This window comes from Anarhichas minor, unplaced genomic scaffold (genome assembly GCF_050575085.1).
Source record: "Anarhichas minor isolate MPS153535 unplaced genomic scaffold, ASM5057508v1 ptg000004l, whole genome shotgun sequence".
Lineage (NCBI taxonomy): Eukaryota > Metazoa > Chordata > Actinopteri > Perciformes > Anarhichadidae > Anarhichas > Anarhichas minor.
In genome coordinates, this window is record NW_027466450.1 from 4,050,735 (window position 1) to 4,067,455 (window position 16,721).

Sequence of the window (16,721 nt, forward strand, 5' to 3'; positions counted from 1 at the left end):
TACACAGCCTACATTTTGTTGTTAATACTCAAGTGAACTTTTCAAAGCAGAACCTAACTTGTAATTTCATATTTTGATTCTGTGGCATGTTAGTGATTTGAATACTTCTTCAACCACGGCCTGTCAACAACTCGTGAATATTAATCAGGCCTACCTACTGGTAGTCATAGGAGGACAAGCACAGCTGTGATTAATCATCATTTCAACAAACCAAATAACAATAATTGGAAAATAATAATTTTCAATTTATTTACATATTTTCAAGCTAAAGATGCTACAGGATTTTTTGATGATGTGATCTAAAGTTGAAACAAAAGATTTAAAACAGTTCAGCTATTAAATGTGATTGATTGATAGTAAGCTTAATGTTTCATGTAGAGTATATTAGTTTATCACATGTATTTAATACAGTGGATGTTGATAACGAGAAGAGGATCTGCAATACCTGCTCTTTTAATCAGTAGAGGTAGCAACCTACTCAGAGTATTCCATCATATATGATTGATCTCAAGGTACTAATATGTTCTGAAGCTACATCACGATCACTGCCTTCACACAGAGAGGAAATTATTAAATAACAGAACAGATCCAAATGTATAAAGCTGAGTTACAGTGAGTTACATTCACAGTTATGTGTTGTTTTCAGTCTTGATAAACAAGTGAAACTAAGTGCACCGCTATTTGAGATCTGGGTCATTAATCAAGACGAGTGTCAGACAGAGTCTCATCTCAACGCATCTTTATCCTCCAGTCAAAATGAAACGCGCTCAGTAGTTGTGAGTGTAGACTCTCAGTCGGGGCCAGGAGTGGTTTCCTCCTTTCTTTGCACTTGTGATCGGTTGTCTGCCGTCTTCTGAGGGGGGGAGTCGGACTGTGTTGTTTTGCTGGGTGATACTGGTGAGGATGTTTCTGTTCTGTCACTAGTCACCTCCTCGGCCTCCTCTTCCCTCTGCTGTACAGATGAGAGGTACTGCTCCAGCAGGCTGCAGTCTGCGCTGTCCGCACCGTCGCTAACGCCAGCAAAGCCACTGTGAACGGGGCTGAGGGCTCGCACTGTCTTCAGAGAGTCTGTTGTCCCGCTGCTCAGGAAACTGTCCTCCTGCGCTGCCTGCTGATCCCTTGTTGACTGGAAGCCAGAGTCCGGGAACGAGGCGTCCGTGGTGGGTGGGTTCGCCGTGCTGGATGCAGCAGGCGGGACGGCCACGTATAGTCCAGGAGCTGAGGTGTGAGCCGGGGTGACAGCCGGACTAACGCTAGCCAGCTGCTGCTCCACAGACTGCTTCCACTGCTGCATAGACTGGAGCTACAAGGAGAACACAGGAACAGTGTTGAACTAACTAGGCAGCCACGTGAACAGACAATTTTAAAAGGTGCATCCTCTCCGGAAAGCCATTTTTACCAGCCACGACAGTGCGCGCGCACGCACGCGCACTGCATGCACGCGCACTGCATGCACGCACACTTTGAGCACTGCATCACCCTCATTCACACACACACACACACACGCACACACAGACCTGTTTCCACAGAAACTTTACAGCTTCCTCCTGAACCAGTCTTTGTAACCTCTCTTCTTCATACTGCTGCTGCACCCTGCCAACAAAACCCATTTTTTACCTATTAATAATTTTGTAAATATCATCCACAACCATATGTAACATGTGTGAAAGTGCAACCATTCTCATACCATAAGTACAATAGAAAATATACAATGTCAGCCGCATACCTGTCCAACTGTCCAGACAGGGAGAGGATGTGGTCTTGCATCCTGCGCAGGCGGATTTCACTGCGCACCTCTTTAGCCATGGGGTGACAACACCGAGTGTGCCGTCCCCTCCACCATGACTGTATTTTAACCGCTGCCCCGTCTGCCTCCATCGCACTTGATGTACTGGCACGCATGCCGACTTCTTCCTGCTCGGGGGCTTCTTTCATCTCAGCTTTACCAAAGTCAGAGGATGTTTCCAGGTCATTTTGAGGTGTGCCAACTCTGACGCCCAGTGGTTCAGCTGTTGCAGCTGCGCCAGGAATAACTTCCTCTACGAGACCCCTCTCTTGCTTATCCGCCGGGGGTGAATGGTGCATCTTGTTGGTGTTGTGCTTTTTGGGCTGTGCTGGCCGCGTCGGAGCCAGGGAATCGGGTTCAAATGTCTCCGTCTCATCCTCGCTGTCAGAGTGGGTCGTTTGCAGCTCCGGATCAGGTGCGAAGGGCAGAAAGGTGGACTCTGAGGAAAGCATGCTGCCGTTGAGTTTCTCCTCATCCGTCTGAACGTCCTCCAGATAGACGTGCTCCTCTCCGAGCCGTGGGCTGCGAACCACCGGCAGTGACGGGTGAGGGGAATCGCAGCTCATCCAGGTGTTAAACTGCACGACTGGCTCTGAACCAAAGTAAGCACAAACAGTTAAAATTGTGACAAAGAAATCACAACTAATAAAGAGAAACAATAAAAAACGTATGCACCGTAAAGATGCCCTCTTACCTGTCTCCCGGACTGAGGGAGAAGCAGCCGGTGTAGGTGCACTGAGTTGCTTCACCTCTCCGGCTCCTCCCCCCCGTGGGACCGGATGTGACGGACTGTGCCTCTCCACGTCCAGCTGAGTCGGGCGAGGAGGGCTGGGACAGCCTTCTCGAGTCTCCTCTAACAGCTGCCTTTGGTGAAACCTGAAAAAAAATGTCAGCGCAAACATGAGGTCATTGGGATTTATGGCAGGGTTATCATGGCCATGAGGTGAGTATCGGATGATGGTCTGTGGCGTCTCTGTGGTCTGTACCTCTGCTTACTGAGGATCTTCTCCAGTTTGGCGTCTTCTGCTGTCTCCAGGGCTGGTGATGACGTCAGAGGGCAAACATTTGCCAAGTATTGAACCAGCTGAACATGCTGACCTGGTCGATATGAGCGTCCTTTTCCCTGACTGTAGAGCCACTCGGCTTTGAGGCTGTAATTGTGACAATTATACACACTAAATAAAGAGATTCAAACATTTTGATAGTATTCCTGCATTAACCTTAACAAGCAACTTGTAACAGCATAAAAAAAAAAAAATGTACACACCCTTCTTTCTGTGACACGACATAGCCATCCAGAACCTTGAGGCTCAGACACCAGCTCATGACATACGGCCGATAATCAAAACCTGGCAATGAGGGTGTTGCCATGACACACGGGTTGCTCATAATGGACAGCTGCTCCAGTTCATGGAGAGGTGCCAGGTATGAGCCCTACGGAAATAAGTCGGTCAATGATAATTAGCATCCATATAATTAAATGGAGATCAGTGCTGCTGTGTCAAGTGAGAAGAAAAAAGAGAATTACTTCATTAAGATCCCTGATCTCATTTTCTGCCAGGGAGAGAATGGATAAGTTGGCTGGCAGGTGAGCAGGAATAGTGCGGAGTGTTGTAATGCTGTTTCCATGGAGTAACAGTGTCTGAAAAAAATGACAGAAAATCCATCAATGATACATCAAAGAAATCTGACACACAAACTGTACATTATTAAATAGTCATCTTTTTGTTTAGGCTTACTTTTGACCTCAAAGGCTCCAGCGCTCACCTTTAATGCCCCCAGTTTAGTCACATCACCAATGGTAGATATGTTGTTGTCCGACAGATCCAAGTGTTGAAGGGAAACACAGTTGTTGAGCTGCTCGATGACCTGTGTCGCAGAGTTTAAAGTCGGTTAATATATTAACGCATGGGCTGAAACTGACGGCTTTATCTATGTAAGGACATTTTGTAAATAAATGAGATATGAAATATCAGTGAAGTAGGTGAGAATCTCTTCTCTCCTCACCTTAATGTTGTTCCCAGACAGGTTGAGCCATTTGAGGTGTGGCAGATCTCGGAGCCCCTCGATGTACCCAATACTGTTATTTGGAAGATTGAGGACCGTCAACTCTGTCAGCCGAGACACGCCCATCATTCTCACCAGACGGTTACTGGCTACAGATAGCTAAGGGAGAGAAGGCAAAGATTATAAGACATAAGGCATTGAATCAAGAAAATGTACTAGTATTTTGGCACAGAGTTATCAGTGACTATGCTTCAAAGGGTTTAACTACCTGCTGAAGGCCTGGGCTCCTTTCCAGATGGTCCAGTTTCATTATGTGGTTCCGGTCCAGGATGAGAGTGTGAGTGTCCTCTGAGCAGGTGAAACTCTGATCCAGCTTTTGCATACCCCTGGATGAAAGATCCACCACGGGTCCTTGTGGGAGCAAAGAGGGTGGACATTAAACAGACTGAAGAACCACTTCTTCAAATGCAAATCACCATACACATAGACAGTATACACCTGCAGTAAAGCTGGTGGCAGACACAGTTTACTGTGATCAAAGTTACCTTGAGTTAGGCAGCTTGAAACTTAAAATAATCAACAGAAAAGCCTGTTTTGTAAACTGGGGGCATGGAGTTTAAAAATAAGGGAGTTTTGTTTTAGTCTGTATCTGCAAGTCCTCCAACTTCATTAAAGAATAACACTAAATCACCAAAGTAACCCTTTAAGAGCAATATGGAAGACAAGAGAGGAGAAAGCGATCACGTCTGTGTTGTAGGTAGGTAGAGCTAACGTTACTTCTGTGTAAACTCATGTAAATATCTTCCAAATAATAAAAGAAAATATCTTAACCTACTCATTTTAAACATTATTGTTAACAAGGTTAGCCAACAGCAGCACTCTGGAGTCTGGGATGATGCTAGCTGACATTAGCTAGCTGGTAATCATAGAGATGTCTATGCTGTTCATAAACATACTCACAGCGGCTACAGTTGAACTAATTATGTACCACTTACCAGCATTTGTGTCGAATTGTAAATCTGATACACCCATCCTGTCGCCTCGGGCAATACCTAACGTTCGCTAACTAACGTTGCTAGCTAGCAAGCTGCAGGCCGTGGTCTCAAAGACGAGAAGCGTCTGTCCCCTGTCAAACGGTTTAACCAAGGAGGTTCTGGGATATGTAGTTCAAGCGTGCTGCCTCGCTCATTGCAGAGTGTCGTCTTTGTGGCTTGAAAAGACTACAAATATCGTTATTTCCGAGTTGTAGTAAAGACAGTAATAAAGAAGCTAGCTGATAACATGAAGGACAAAAAGGCGTAGATGTGATGGTAACTGTTTTTCATTTTGTTTTTGTTATTTACTTGATTCTCCTTTATTATCATATTATTAAAACAAAAAAGTAATTTGTTGCTTTCCCGCTTACTGTTTCGCTTGCTAGGCAACCGGCCGTCTGTGACGTCACCCTTGTGATTATTGGACAATGTATTTTTTCATTAAACTATTGTGTACAAAAGCAACGCTAATTTATATATCTATCTAACACGTAGAGTATTAACAATACGTTAAGTGACTGAAAAATATACTTATAGTTTATTAGTTAGTAAATATCAATTTGTAGTCTCCAAATTCCGTTTCCGCTTCCGTCATCTCTCTTTCCGGTTTTGTGCCCTCTCGTAGCCATCATGAAGTGAGTGTACAGAATACTATCAAAGGCCATCTCATCGCTTAAATGAACATTCTTACGATGTTATCTATAGCAAGAGTAAACGTATACCTTTTTATTTTAGTGATGCCTGCTATTTGTTGTTTTCAGGGTCGAGTTGTGCAGTTTCAGCGGGTATAAAATATATCCCGGCCATGGCCGCCGATACGCCAGGATAGACGGGAAGGTAACCATCCGACCCGACACCGCTTTCCAGCTGCTCTTTCTGTAGATATTGTGTGAAGTACAATTTACCGGATTACATATTGGTTTTCGTTGTCTCTGTGTTGTCTCATATAGAGGTCCATAACATAAGCAATGGTCTCTGGAGTTCGTCCATAGACTCCATGAAACATGCTAACATTAGCTGCTAGCGTAAACTGATAAAGCCACAAGTGTTGTAACGTCAACTAGTTTTATATTTAACTTGTGTCAGAGGAGCAGACGGACCTTCATGGTTCACTTCAAACTGTATGTTATGAAAACTGCATCACTTAGTACAATACATCCAGTAAAAGCCATTAGTTCAATATTTGTTTGTCTTAACATGTAATTATTTTTTTAATGCATGTACTACAAAGTGCTCTTAAAATAAGCACAATGGGGGGGAAATGATATATACACACTATCTTCCAACAATCCTACAATACAATGTCACATTTTGTAGATGGGGGGGGGGGGGGAATTACACCTGCCTGGGATGCTCCTAAATGATGATGAGACACATTTGTCCTAAATCTCAATTTACTGCACATTAGAGTGATCTTGTTAATGTCCATCACAGGGATTTGTAGTTTTGGTAATCCGTGTGTGATTTCCTGTCTTTGATAGGTGTTCCAGTTTGTGAACGGTAAATGTGAGTCTGCCTTCCTGGCCAAGAGGAACCCCCGACAGATCAACTGGACCGTGCTGTACAGACGCAAGCACAAGAAGGGCCAGTCTGTAAGTAACCGGCTGCAGATAGATAGATAGTTACTGTACTGTCATTGTCTGGTCTGGTGCAGATATTTGTCTTCACAAAACCATATTGATGATTGGTATTGAGACTATTGAACCCAAGTCGATACACGTATCGTGTACACGTGTGTTGGTTTGGCTGCGGGTGGACGGTGTGTACAGTGACCATCTGTGTTATGTGCTGTTGCCCGACTGTGTCTTGCAGGCTGGGCAGCAGTGCTCACTCCACACCTGCAGCCATATAGCAACTGGAGATCATAGTACTGGTCCTTGACGTCTTTATTGACATCTCTCCATTGGCCAGCCTCCAAATTCTCCTACATGCTACAGTACTTCTCACCTGTACTGAGTGCAGTCTGATTCCATTACAACTAGCAATTGTAAAATACCGGTCAGGGCTGGGGACAGGTGTATCGTGTATTCTTGACGTAAAACAATTTTGTGCTACAAATAAACTACGGTCTCTTCATGTGTTGTTAACAGGAAGAGGTGGCAAAGAAGCGTACCCGCCGTGCAGTGAAGTTCCAGAGGGCCATCACTGGGGCCTCCCTGGCTGAAATCATGGCCAAGAGGAACCAGAAGCCCGAGGTCCGTAAGGCCCAGAGGGAGCAGGCCATCAGGTGAGGACACAAACAGTATTTTTATGTAGTAATATTATGGGGTTGTTGTTTTAGCAGAAGAGACATTATGCACGTAAAATTTTGGAATTTGAGTGTTAATTTCCGCTAGCCTTTCAAAGAATCTGATCTTGCCACCTGTTTTTACTATGAAGTTCAGGAAAACATCAACTTGGAATCTATTTAGTCAGACTAATCTAAGTCTGTTTTGCAATAAACACGTGGAGAAATCATGAATGTGGGGGTGAGCTGTCATATTTACATATAGCAAATCTGACACGGTTAATGGAATATCCCAACAGTGGCTCTTTTGTTTTGGCAAATCTCTAAAGCATAGCGTGTACAAAAGTATAGTGAGGGTTTAGACTTCGCGCTGAAGTGCTCTGCTGGATTCAGCTTAACAATTATGTACAATGGTGTCCAGGAAATAGCCAGCCTCAAAACCTGTTGAGGAAAAACAATATAAATCCTGAGACTAAATATGTACCATACCTTTTTTACACCAAGGTACATATCCCTAAATATCTTTCAGGTGTATTCAGCCAAATGTGTGCAAATCAATAAGCAGGACTGCTGAATTTTTCTGAAACGTTTGCCTCAATATGAAAATCGCTGTGGTTATTTTATCCATAAAAATAGTTTTTCCACATGTTAATGTCGACGCACGATGACAGGATTTAAGCACATCGTCGTCTGCAGCTTGTCTGAATGTTTCTCTTTTCTTCTCTCAGAGCTGCAAAGGAGGCCAAGAAGGTAAAGCAGGCATCAAAGAAGCCCGCTGCAGCAAGTGCAAAGGTAAGACGTTAGAAGTAGTGGAACGCTATATTGCTTGTTATGATTATTATTGTTAAAATAATTGTTTTTTATAAGCCGTATCACAGAAACCAAACTGTACACCGTTGAGGAGCTTTGCTTTGTGTACAAATATGTTGCCGCTCTGTATTTATTGGATTATCATTAACTTCACAGTCAGTTGTGAGTTGTATAAAATGGTGATTTGTAACTGTTGTGTTTATTGTATCTCTCCTCTAGACGTCTGCTAAGACTGCACAGAAACCCAAGGTCGCTAAGACCATGAAGATCAACGCTCCTCGTGTGGGTGGAAAACGCTAAATCTGACTCACTGTTCAGGGTTGTGAATAAAACATTTTGCTTAACCACCATATGTGTTTGTAATTTTACAACAAGACACGGTTGGAGAAAGATCATTTTAAAACCCATGCTAATATATTTTATTTTTAATGTGTCAACCAGCCGTGTTTAAGTAAAAGTGGATTTATACTACATAAGAATAGGCTCTTTGTCCAGTGCAATACTGTTTAAGGAACACGGCTGCATAACAGGTTTACAAACATAGCATGTTATATTTGCATGTTTGAGTCTAAAGGCAGACTGATGATTTCTGACAAAGATCTATTGTTTGTCTAAGTCACTTTAAAGACTTAACACTGCATTATGTTGAACATCAGTAGACACGAGACATTTTGACTTGTCATTACAGAAAAAGCTCAGCGTTATTAATAACTAACAGATCTTTTAAAGTGTCTGATCAGCTGGAGCAGTGAGCACAATATCAGAGCCTTGAGACTGACGCTGAAATGTTTAGTTTCCACTTCATCTGTGAAAGTCGTCATTGTAGCTCCACCAAATCTTAACGATCCCTCCGTGCTCTATATATCCTGCTGTCTGAACATCTCGTGCAGTTAATACAGTTTTGCAAAAAACATTAGTATTAACCATGAGTAAATTAATCTGTGTATAATCGTCACTTTGTAGGCTGCAGGTGTTAAACAGGATTTATTAGAATCTCACAGCCGACCATCAAAGTGCCATTTGTTCAAACAGTCAGCAGATCAAGAAATATTCAAAAGTGATGACACCAATTATTGCCAATATTCATAGGATTCTAACGTGTAAACTAAGTTGGGAACGTGTCAATGGAAGTACTATTCTCACACAAATACAAAACACCTTTCTAGTAAAGCATTCAACAGCAGGATTGTGATAATAAAGAGCCGTTAGCGTGTCAGTGTTTGCTTCGTCGACTCAAACAATCAATAAAAAGCTGCACGGGTTAAACACGTGCCATTGGTTTAAGTGGTGCTGATAATCAAAATAACATCTTCCTATAGTTTTCACAAGACAATTATTTTATCAAGTGATTAATAAATTATGATTTGCTCACAGATTAAAGCTGTTAAAATGGAAGAAATCATTACATGGTAATCAATAATGATTTAATAATCACTGAGGTACAGCAACTGTAACCTAATTATAAATACGTAAATGAATAGATTAATGTGACAAGATCCTTAATTTAATCCGGAAACATTCCTTTAAACACGTTCAACACATATCCGAGACTTACATGTTTTGGGAAATTAGTGCATGAGGTACTGTTTGCTACACCTGAAATATGATGGAAAAAAAAAAAGCAAAAACTTCCCAACGAGTGCACGAGACTTAAAGCATGAACACAGAATTTACAATCATACATGTTAAAACAAGTAATACTTGTGCGTTGATGACGATAACTCTTGAGTGTGTGTTGAAGATGGTTCTGTCTCTTCTGAGGAGATTTGAAACTCAAGGAAAAGTGCACATTTCCAACAGGGTAGAACAATGGTTATGGCATGAGTATTATGGAGACAATATGGGCCGATGATAGGAAGGGGCCGCTTTGTGCCCAGTGAGACGTCTCCCTTTCAGTCCACAGAGGGAAGCGGAGCGTTGGCAACAGAAGCGATTAGGACTCTGCAGCCTCTTTAGATGCTGCAGCCTCTTTGGCCTCTTCAGCCTCTATGGCCTTCTGATCCTGGTTGAACCTATGAAGAGAAAAAGAGACAACACATTATAGAGATTAAAATGGTAAACAAAATAAATGTTACGTGGTGCCCGACCATAATTATTAAAGGAAACACGTCACAGGAGCTGTAGCAACACTTTTTAAAATATAATTAATTATTTAATTACTTAATATTATTTTTTATTTTTATTTTTATAAATGGTACAACCACCGCAATCAAGGGGAGACAAGTTCATTAAAATGCAGATACACTCGTGTTGCCTTCAGCTTTTTCGGTGCACTCAAATAGGCTTAATCTGCAGCTGAGAGACTTGTATTTGCCCCGAGTTTCGTCTTTCAGGAATTAATAAAATGAATAAAGCCATTCAATAGAGATATCGAGAAGCACATAAGCGTACTGTGCAAAAAAAAAAGAAAGAGACATAACTTGATATTATTTTGATTTTGCGCTGATCTTCAAAAAAAAGAAGTAAAATATCACTACCACCAGCAGACACATGATGCTGAATAAGCATTTCCCCTTTTTTTCTGTAAGAAGTCCAGAATAACTCAACTTACTAAACACTCAACAAGTCCGAACTTAACAGCTGGTGCACAAGTCTGCAGGACTTGTTTCTCTGACAACTCCACACTTCCCTTAAAGTCTTCATAGTCACTCAGTGATGTCACCTGCCTGTGGAATACGTTTCCCTGATGGAGTTCAGTTAATTGTTGACATTGGAATCAAAGCACACATGAAAACTACTATACGTAATACATTTACTACGACTCGCCGTATCAGCTGCGCTGCACTTAAACATTAACTCGTCGCCATGATATCCGATCAGCGATGAGTGAGGAACACATACATTCGTCACTGACTTATTATAATGGAGCATTTGAATGGTTCTAACCGAGATAATAAAAGGTCATATATATGCTGTGAATTAACCCCAATAAACACACAAACCTCCAGATCCTGTAGAGCTGGGAGGCTCCAGCGCTGCCGAGGAAGAAGTTGACCAAAAACAGGTTCCAGTTTTTGGGGATTATGACCAGCGAGTATCTGGACCAGATCAGGCCTGGTGGAAGAAGGACAACAGGAAGTGTGAAGGTTATGCTCGTGAGACCACAGTCTGTTTTGGCAAGAGAGCAACAGATAAGATTTGTTTGAAGGAACATAGTGCAAAAGCAGATGCATCAGACAACCTTTAGCACAGACTGGTCAAATTCAGTCTGAACTGATAAGCTGATTATTTGTAAATGTGCATCAATATCTGAAGGCAGAGATAAATGAACAGAGGCCATCAGAGGTATGATGGTAAAGTCTCCTCTTTGGAGATATCATGTATTTAAATCTCTTTAATCTTACCGGTGGCCGTCAGCACTGCAGACTGGGAGGTACTGAGTTTGTCTGCTGGTCGAGTCATATCAGCCAAACCAGCTCCAACCAGACCCTGTAGAGGTGAAGAGATGTTTGTTTTTTGAACTGTATTCATTTACTGCATGTTGACAGATCATTGTGAATTAATAACAGTGACACGATGGTGTGAGGTTAGGCCCTGTGAGTCTATGGCAAAGGTTACCAGCCTCAGCGTTGGGACCACCAAAGACCTCATGAGACCAGTAGCAGCACAGTAAATTAGGTTTTCTTTTCTTGTGAATTACGGGAATTACACAATTGTGGCTAATTGGATAGCAGGGCCGTCTTTCAATCAGAGGGTTGGCGGTTCGAACCCCGGCTCTGGCTCCGCTAGTCGCATGTCGATGTGTCCTTGAGCAAGACACTTAACCCCAAAATTGCTCCCGTAGCTGTGCCTACGGTGTAGAAATGTGATAGACTGAATTGTAAGTCGCTTTGGATAAAAGCGTCTGCTAAATGACTGTAATGTAATGTAATGTAATGTATTATTACATCTTCGGGCTCGGGCCACCGTGCACAGATATAAGCTTTGTTTCCACTGTATAACATACACTTACCCATTTAAACACCGGGGCCCAGAAGAAAACCGTTTTTGGACCTGAAATAAAAACAAAAGAAAAGGAAAACATGACATTTGACAGTTATGTTTATAACGGTGGATATTACAGTATTTAGGGTAATTTCATGGTTTCTGGAAGCAGACTCAAATACAGTTAATGAGCTCTGTATAGTTTGCTTTACAACAACAGGAAGAAAAATGTGAAGAAACAAACAGCTATTGGTCTCAAATGTATTGTCCTCATATAAGAATATGTTTCTAATATTGATAAATAAATAAAAGAATCACACGTAAAATCATCAACTGATTTAGTCAATAAGGAAAAGAGATTTGAAGACGCATCATGAGCATCTTTACTATTTAGAAATACCACATGACACATCGTATCGGAACGGCTTGGCTCAAATTTCTATTGTTTTTTTTTTTACATATTTTTTATTGTTGTGGCCAAACCTTTGAACTCCTCTCAAAGTCTGAACTTAACGCCACAATAAATGTAAGGCAGTGTTGGCTTTAGGACAACTAAATGTTGTAAAGCAATAACAATATCACATCATCAGCGGGCTGCCATACCACGGATCATCAATAACACGAGGTCACAACAAGAAAAATATGACATGTTGCAGTTCAAGTCACTTTTACCAATCGACACCACAGAACAGGGTTTGAGGTTTTCGTCCTAAGATTGATAATCTTCCTACCGGGATTTCCTTATTGGTGAAAAGAAAACCCGGACAGTCGAGCCTGAGTTTCTGTGTGACAGATATTTGGACATTGAGCCGATGGGAGAAGACTCATGAACTGAATTAGTGACGGCAAAGAAAAGTGCACAGGGCCATTAAAAAGCTGCTGGTCTGGAATCTGTTTTCATCACAAATCCTGCACCATGTTGCAGGCGAAACAAAAAAAGTAGGACTTCTGTCACTGCCAATCATCGCTGAGGGAGGCGGCTTTAGTCTCCGCCCCCTTCATACATGTTCAGGAAGTTGTTCTTGACAACCAGAGCTCCATTCTACCATTACAGACAAAACAAAGAGCAGACGCCAGCAACTCCTTAATCTCAGTACCCTCTAGTTAAGATCGGTGTCAAAGAGAGAGTGTGTGTGTGTGTTGTACTCGCAGAATAAGAATAATACATTCAGTTAATTACGTATTGTAAACATAACGCAGTCTAATGCAGTGAATCCCACCTTCATGAAGGTTATAGTGTTCTGTTTTGGTTGTTTTTTTGGTATTTTGGTGTCGTCGTTTGTGGTGCTGTTGTATTGTGTTTTACTAGTGAATGTGTCCACAGTAATGAGTCTGACCTGTGCCCTCATAGAAAGTGGGTTGACAAAATATACCTTTGTGAAGGTGACATTTATGAGAGGGCTGTTGTATTACATTGCATTAGTCGGAGCTAGGTGTAGGCCTACCTTTAAACTACAGTTTACTTCAATGTTTGACATTGTATCACAAGATTTGGACATACCAGGGTTTGCTATAAATCATGATTAGAGCTTAAACAATAAGTTTATTATAAAATGTATAATAGAATATGTTTTAATCAGTTAAAACGTGATAAACAGAGATACACTAAATCACACCACTGTAACTTAACCGTAATATAGTCTTTAAATCACTCTTGCATAGAGGCTACGTTCATTTCTATTCTAAAAAAAACTATTTTAGTTTCATGTGCCCTTTTTATTTACTTTACTTTATCTATTTATCTGTACCTGTTCTGTCCTTGTGCTGCTGCAAAGCCGAATTTCGCCTCTAGGGGTCAATAAACGCTCATCTTATATTACCCAAATATAGTTAATAGTACCATTATCAGTGTGATAACAATATCTGATTTAACTGTTGATATGATGACGACACTAACAACTGTGCTGGTTAAGGAGTGGCTGAAATTACAGTACATTTTGATAATTTTTCTTTATGGCAATACTTTAGAAGTTAATACCTCAATAAACATCTTGGTTTTAGGAGCTAACTTCACACACTTTCCCTGTCATAAACTCTTCTTCGCTGGTGTTATTCCAGCAGATTAGTGTCTCCCAGAACAACAACTGACAGGAGCTGCTGTTTGATCCTCTCCGTGAGAGTGTTTCCGCCAAACAGCTGGATTAATCATCAGAGACATCACACACACACACAGACAATAAACTCCACATTACCTGCCGGGTGGTTGTATAGAGGTCTCAGTTTGCTGGGCAGCATGTGCTCGATCTTGTCCAGGATCCTGTGATAGGACACTCTCAACGCAGCCATGGCTGTAACGTTAGATGTCCCGATGGAGGTGAGGACGCTAAGCGGAACTTCAAGCTAGCTCGCTAAAATGGTTAGCAAGCTAAATACTTTTTTTTTTTTTAAACGTTCGCCTTCGTGTATTTGCACGAGGTTGTCAAATAAATAAATGACAGGTGGGTTAAACTATCTGTGAGGATGCTGCCGTCCTACCATCGACCTTCCCTCTGAACCACTATGACCATGCTAGCTCTGCTAGCTTCTTAGTAGCTTCTGACTGACCCACAAGACGAGGAGGTGACTTTCTGTACGATGCAACCTACCGCGTGAAGGGCGGGGTTACAGAAGTCACATATCCTTATTGGTCCGCCCGGTCAGAGCCCAGATATGATTGGTTTAGAAAGGAGAGCTACTTTTCCTACCCGGCGTACCCCGTTGAATGGAAACGATTCACCGCTCTAACAGTTTAGTTTACTGAGAAACAAAAAAAGAAAAGATTTGTTTACATTATAAACACAAGTTAGAGCTGTTGTTAAAGATGCATAGGATAGTTTGAATGTAAAGATCCAAACATTTGACTTGATTGAATGTCGTTAATGTTTTGTATTACAAGTAAATGTTGCAACAGTATTCTTGAAACAACTATAATGTAATCTGCATTCATCTTTTTATTATATTTATTTTGTCTCTGTTGCTGTTTGTGTTCATTTCTGTTGTGTTTTCACTGATATGATTTGATTGTAACTTCCATTTAAATAGTTTGACACTTTGAATAGTTGAATTTATTTTATTACATTTTTTCCCCCTATATAATAATACTTTTATATATTTTTTTGCATTCAACAAGATCACAAGAGAAGCAAAGACAACATATCATTACGAGGACTCCCAATCTTTGTTGAATCAAATTGATTCGCACCATGCGAGGATGATTAAACATTTACAGAGAAACTAGGTGCAGAAATATTGGAGCAGAGCAAAGCCTTCAATGGCCCTCAAGACCTCCTAAAGTATCGAAGGTCTTGCAAAATCTAGCAGTGCATTCCAATACAAATACTACCATATTTAGTGTGCCAGAAAAAGATTCAGTATGTCCCAATACGTCAAATGCAGTATACCAAAATTACCAGGATGTCCTGCATGACACACAATCCTCTGCATGTCAGATGTGAGAGGAGAAAGGTGCAATTTTATGGGATGTAGTATATACCAATTACACACATACTGCATGCAACAGTATATGTACTTTGTAAGGGTGGCTGCAGAACGTAGTAAAAGTAATTATGTGACGAGTAAGTATGCAATTTGAAAGGCAGCTTCGATTTCATAACAGCCCAACAGACATTGTTTTGCCTTGTGAGGAATTTAAGTTTAAAAGCATTTTTAGTATGATTAAAAGCACACCTTGAACATTATATTAAATGTCACAATATATTTACTGATGGAATGTATTGTATGCTTACAATATATTGACTTATAGAAGTGTTAAACCATAAAAGCATAATCATTGAATGTATTAAACTAAAAAGTATAGTCACGGTATGAACACAGTAAGAATAGTCACTGAATGTTTTGAACCATGAAAGAAGGTGAGGGATTTTGAGTGAGCCTTTTCAGATGCGCCCATATGAATGAGTGAAGGATGGCCAAGCGAGGATGAAGGTGTATGCTGCTTTAATGCCCTCTTGGTCATAATCCATCCTGCGCGTACAGATAAATCGCCCCTTTCATTCAAAGTTTGAAGAAAACTAAGCAGGCTATTTGACAACATACTGCTGTCTTCAACTTCTCCAGAGTCCTCAGAGCCTGATTAACCTGTTAGGGGCCCCGAGGCTGTTAGGTTCAGAACAAAGGAAAGAAGCTGGTCCTCCGTCTTCGAATCAAAACTGGTTCAAGTTAAAATGAACTGGCATTTAATTACTTAACAAAAGCGAAAACAGTTGCAAACCGAATTACACCATTAATAACATAATATTTCATGAAATTGAGGCCCAATCCGGGCCACCCGGCAGACTAGTGTCGATGGCTGAGGATCCTTCTGTCTTCCTAGTGTCTCTGAGATGTCCCGTATCAGCTCAGTGATTGGCTGAAATCCAATAAGCCCCTCCTGGCCTTTGACCCGCTGGCCTGGTCAATCACTCCTCTTCTGAACCGGCCCCCCTCCTTCCTTAACTATACCCAGCATTATATGTTAAAGACAAGATGTAAGATTCAAGAGCTAAACTACTACATAGATAGTTTTGTGCCCAGAGAACTCCAGAGGCCCCGATAGCTCCAGTCAGTACTGTCTTACTGTAATAACTAGTTTGTATTTGGAAGTATACTACACTAGTATTATTTTGGAAATATGCACCAATAAAGGACTTAAATGAGATGGGTTCTGGTTTATTACCTGCTTGCCCAAAAAGGGTGCCTGGGGAAAAATATCTAATTTGTACATGTGTGTTCTTACGTTGCATATGTTTAATTAATGTGTTGAATCAAATTACCACACTGCAATAGGGCCAGGTATTCTAATTTCTTTTAAATAATTTTATAAAATAAATAAAACTTGCTGCACAGAAACTTTTACGTCCACTATGGTATTGCCACTTTTATTTATTTTATTATTTAAGTAAAATATTTAAATACTTCCACCACTGTTAAAAAATGGTGAAGAAAAGGTTTCCTG

General features: G+C 41.1%; 3 protein-coding genes and 1 non-coding gene across 5 annotated transcripts; 2 read left to right on the forward strand and 2 right to left on the reverse strand.

The window, feature by feature from the left end:
• Positions 1-224: 224 nt before the first annotated feature.
• On the reverse strand, positions 225-4,940 carry cep97 (centrosomal protein 97). Of its 2 annotated transcripts, XM_076106922.1 has the most exons (11): positions 4,789-4,940; positions 4,062-4,204; positions 3,794-3,952; positions 3,554-3,655; positions 3,315-3,428; positions 3,054-3,220; positions 2,773-2,937; positions 2,481-2,662; positions 1,727-2,378; positions 1,518-1,593; positions 225-1,303 (listed from the first exon to the last, which is right to left on the reverse strand). In XM_076106922.1, exons 1-11 carry the CDS (start codon positions 4,823-4,825, stop codon positions 791-793), a joined length of 2,310 nt encoding a protein of 769 aa, XP_075963037.1. In that variant the 5' UTR covers positions 4,826-4,940; the 3' UTR covers positions 225-790. The 2 variants fall into 2 exon arrangements, with proteins under 2 accessions (XP_075963037.1, XP_075963036.1); XM_076106921.1 differs by having other exon boundaries at positions 1,727-2,662.
• Positions 4,941-5,382: 442 nt separating this feature from the next.
• Positions 5,383-8,214, forward strand: rpl24 (ribosomal protein L24). The gene is made up of 6 exons (XM_076106923.1): positions 5,383-5,462; positions 5,589-5,664; positions 6,309-6,419; positions 6,918-7,054; positions 7,783-7,846; positions 8,084-8,214. The coding sequence occupies exons 1-6, from the start codon at positions 5,458-5,460 to the stop codon at positions 8,162-8,164; spliced, it is 474 nt and encodes a 157-aa protein (XP_075963038.1). The 5' UTR covers positions 5,383-5,457; the 3' UTR covers positions 8,165-8,214.
• Positions 6,579-6,759, forward strand: LOC142971729 (small nucleolar RNA SNORA23). Its single transcript, XR_012959404.1, has one exon. It is a non-coding gene; the product is annotated as a small nucleolar RNA SNORA23 (small nucleolar RNA).
• Positions 8,215-8,833: 619 nt separating the features above from the next.
• mpc2b (mitochondrial pyruvate carrier 2b) lies at positions 8,834-14,362 on the reverse strand. Its single transcript, XM_076106924.1, has 5 exons — positions 13,981-14,362; positions 11,817-11,857; positions 11,209-11,293; positions 10,807-10,918; positions 8,834-9,876 (listed from the first exon to the last, which is right to left on the reverse strand). Exons 1-5 carry the CDS (start codon positions 14,072-14,074, stop codon positions 9,798-9,800), a joined length of 411 nt encoding a protein of 136 aa, XP_075963039.1. The 5' UTR covers positions 14,075-14,362; the 3' UTR covers positions 8,834-9,797.
• Between the last annotated feature and the right edge of the window lie 2,359 nt (positions 14,363-16,721).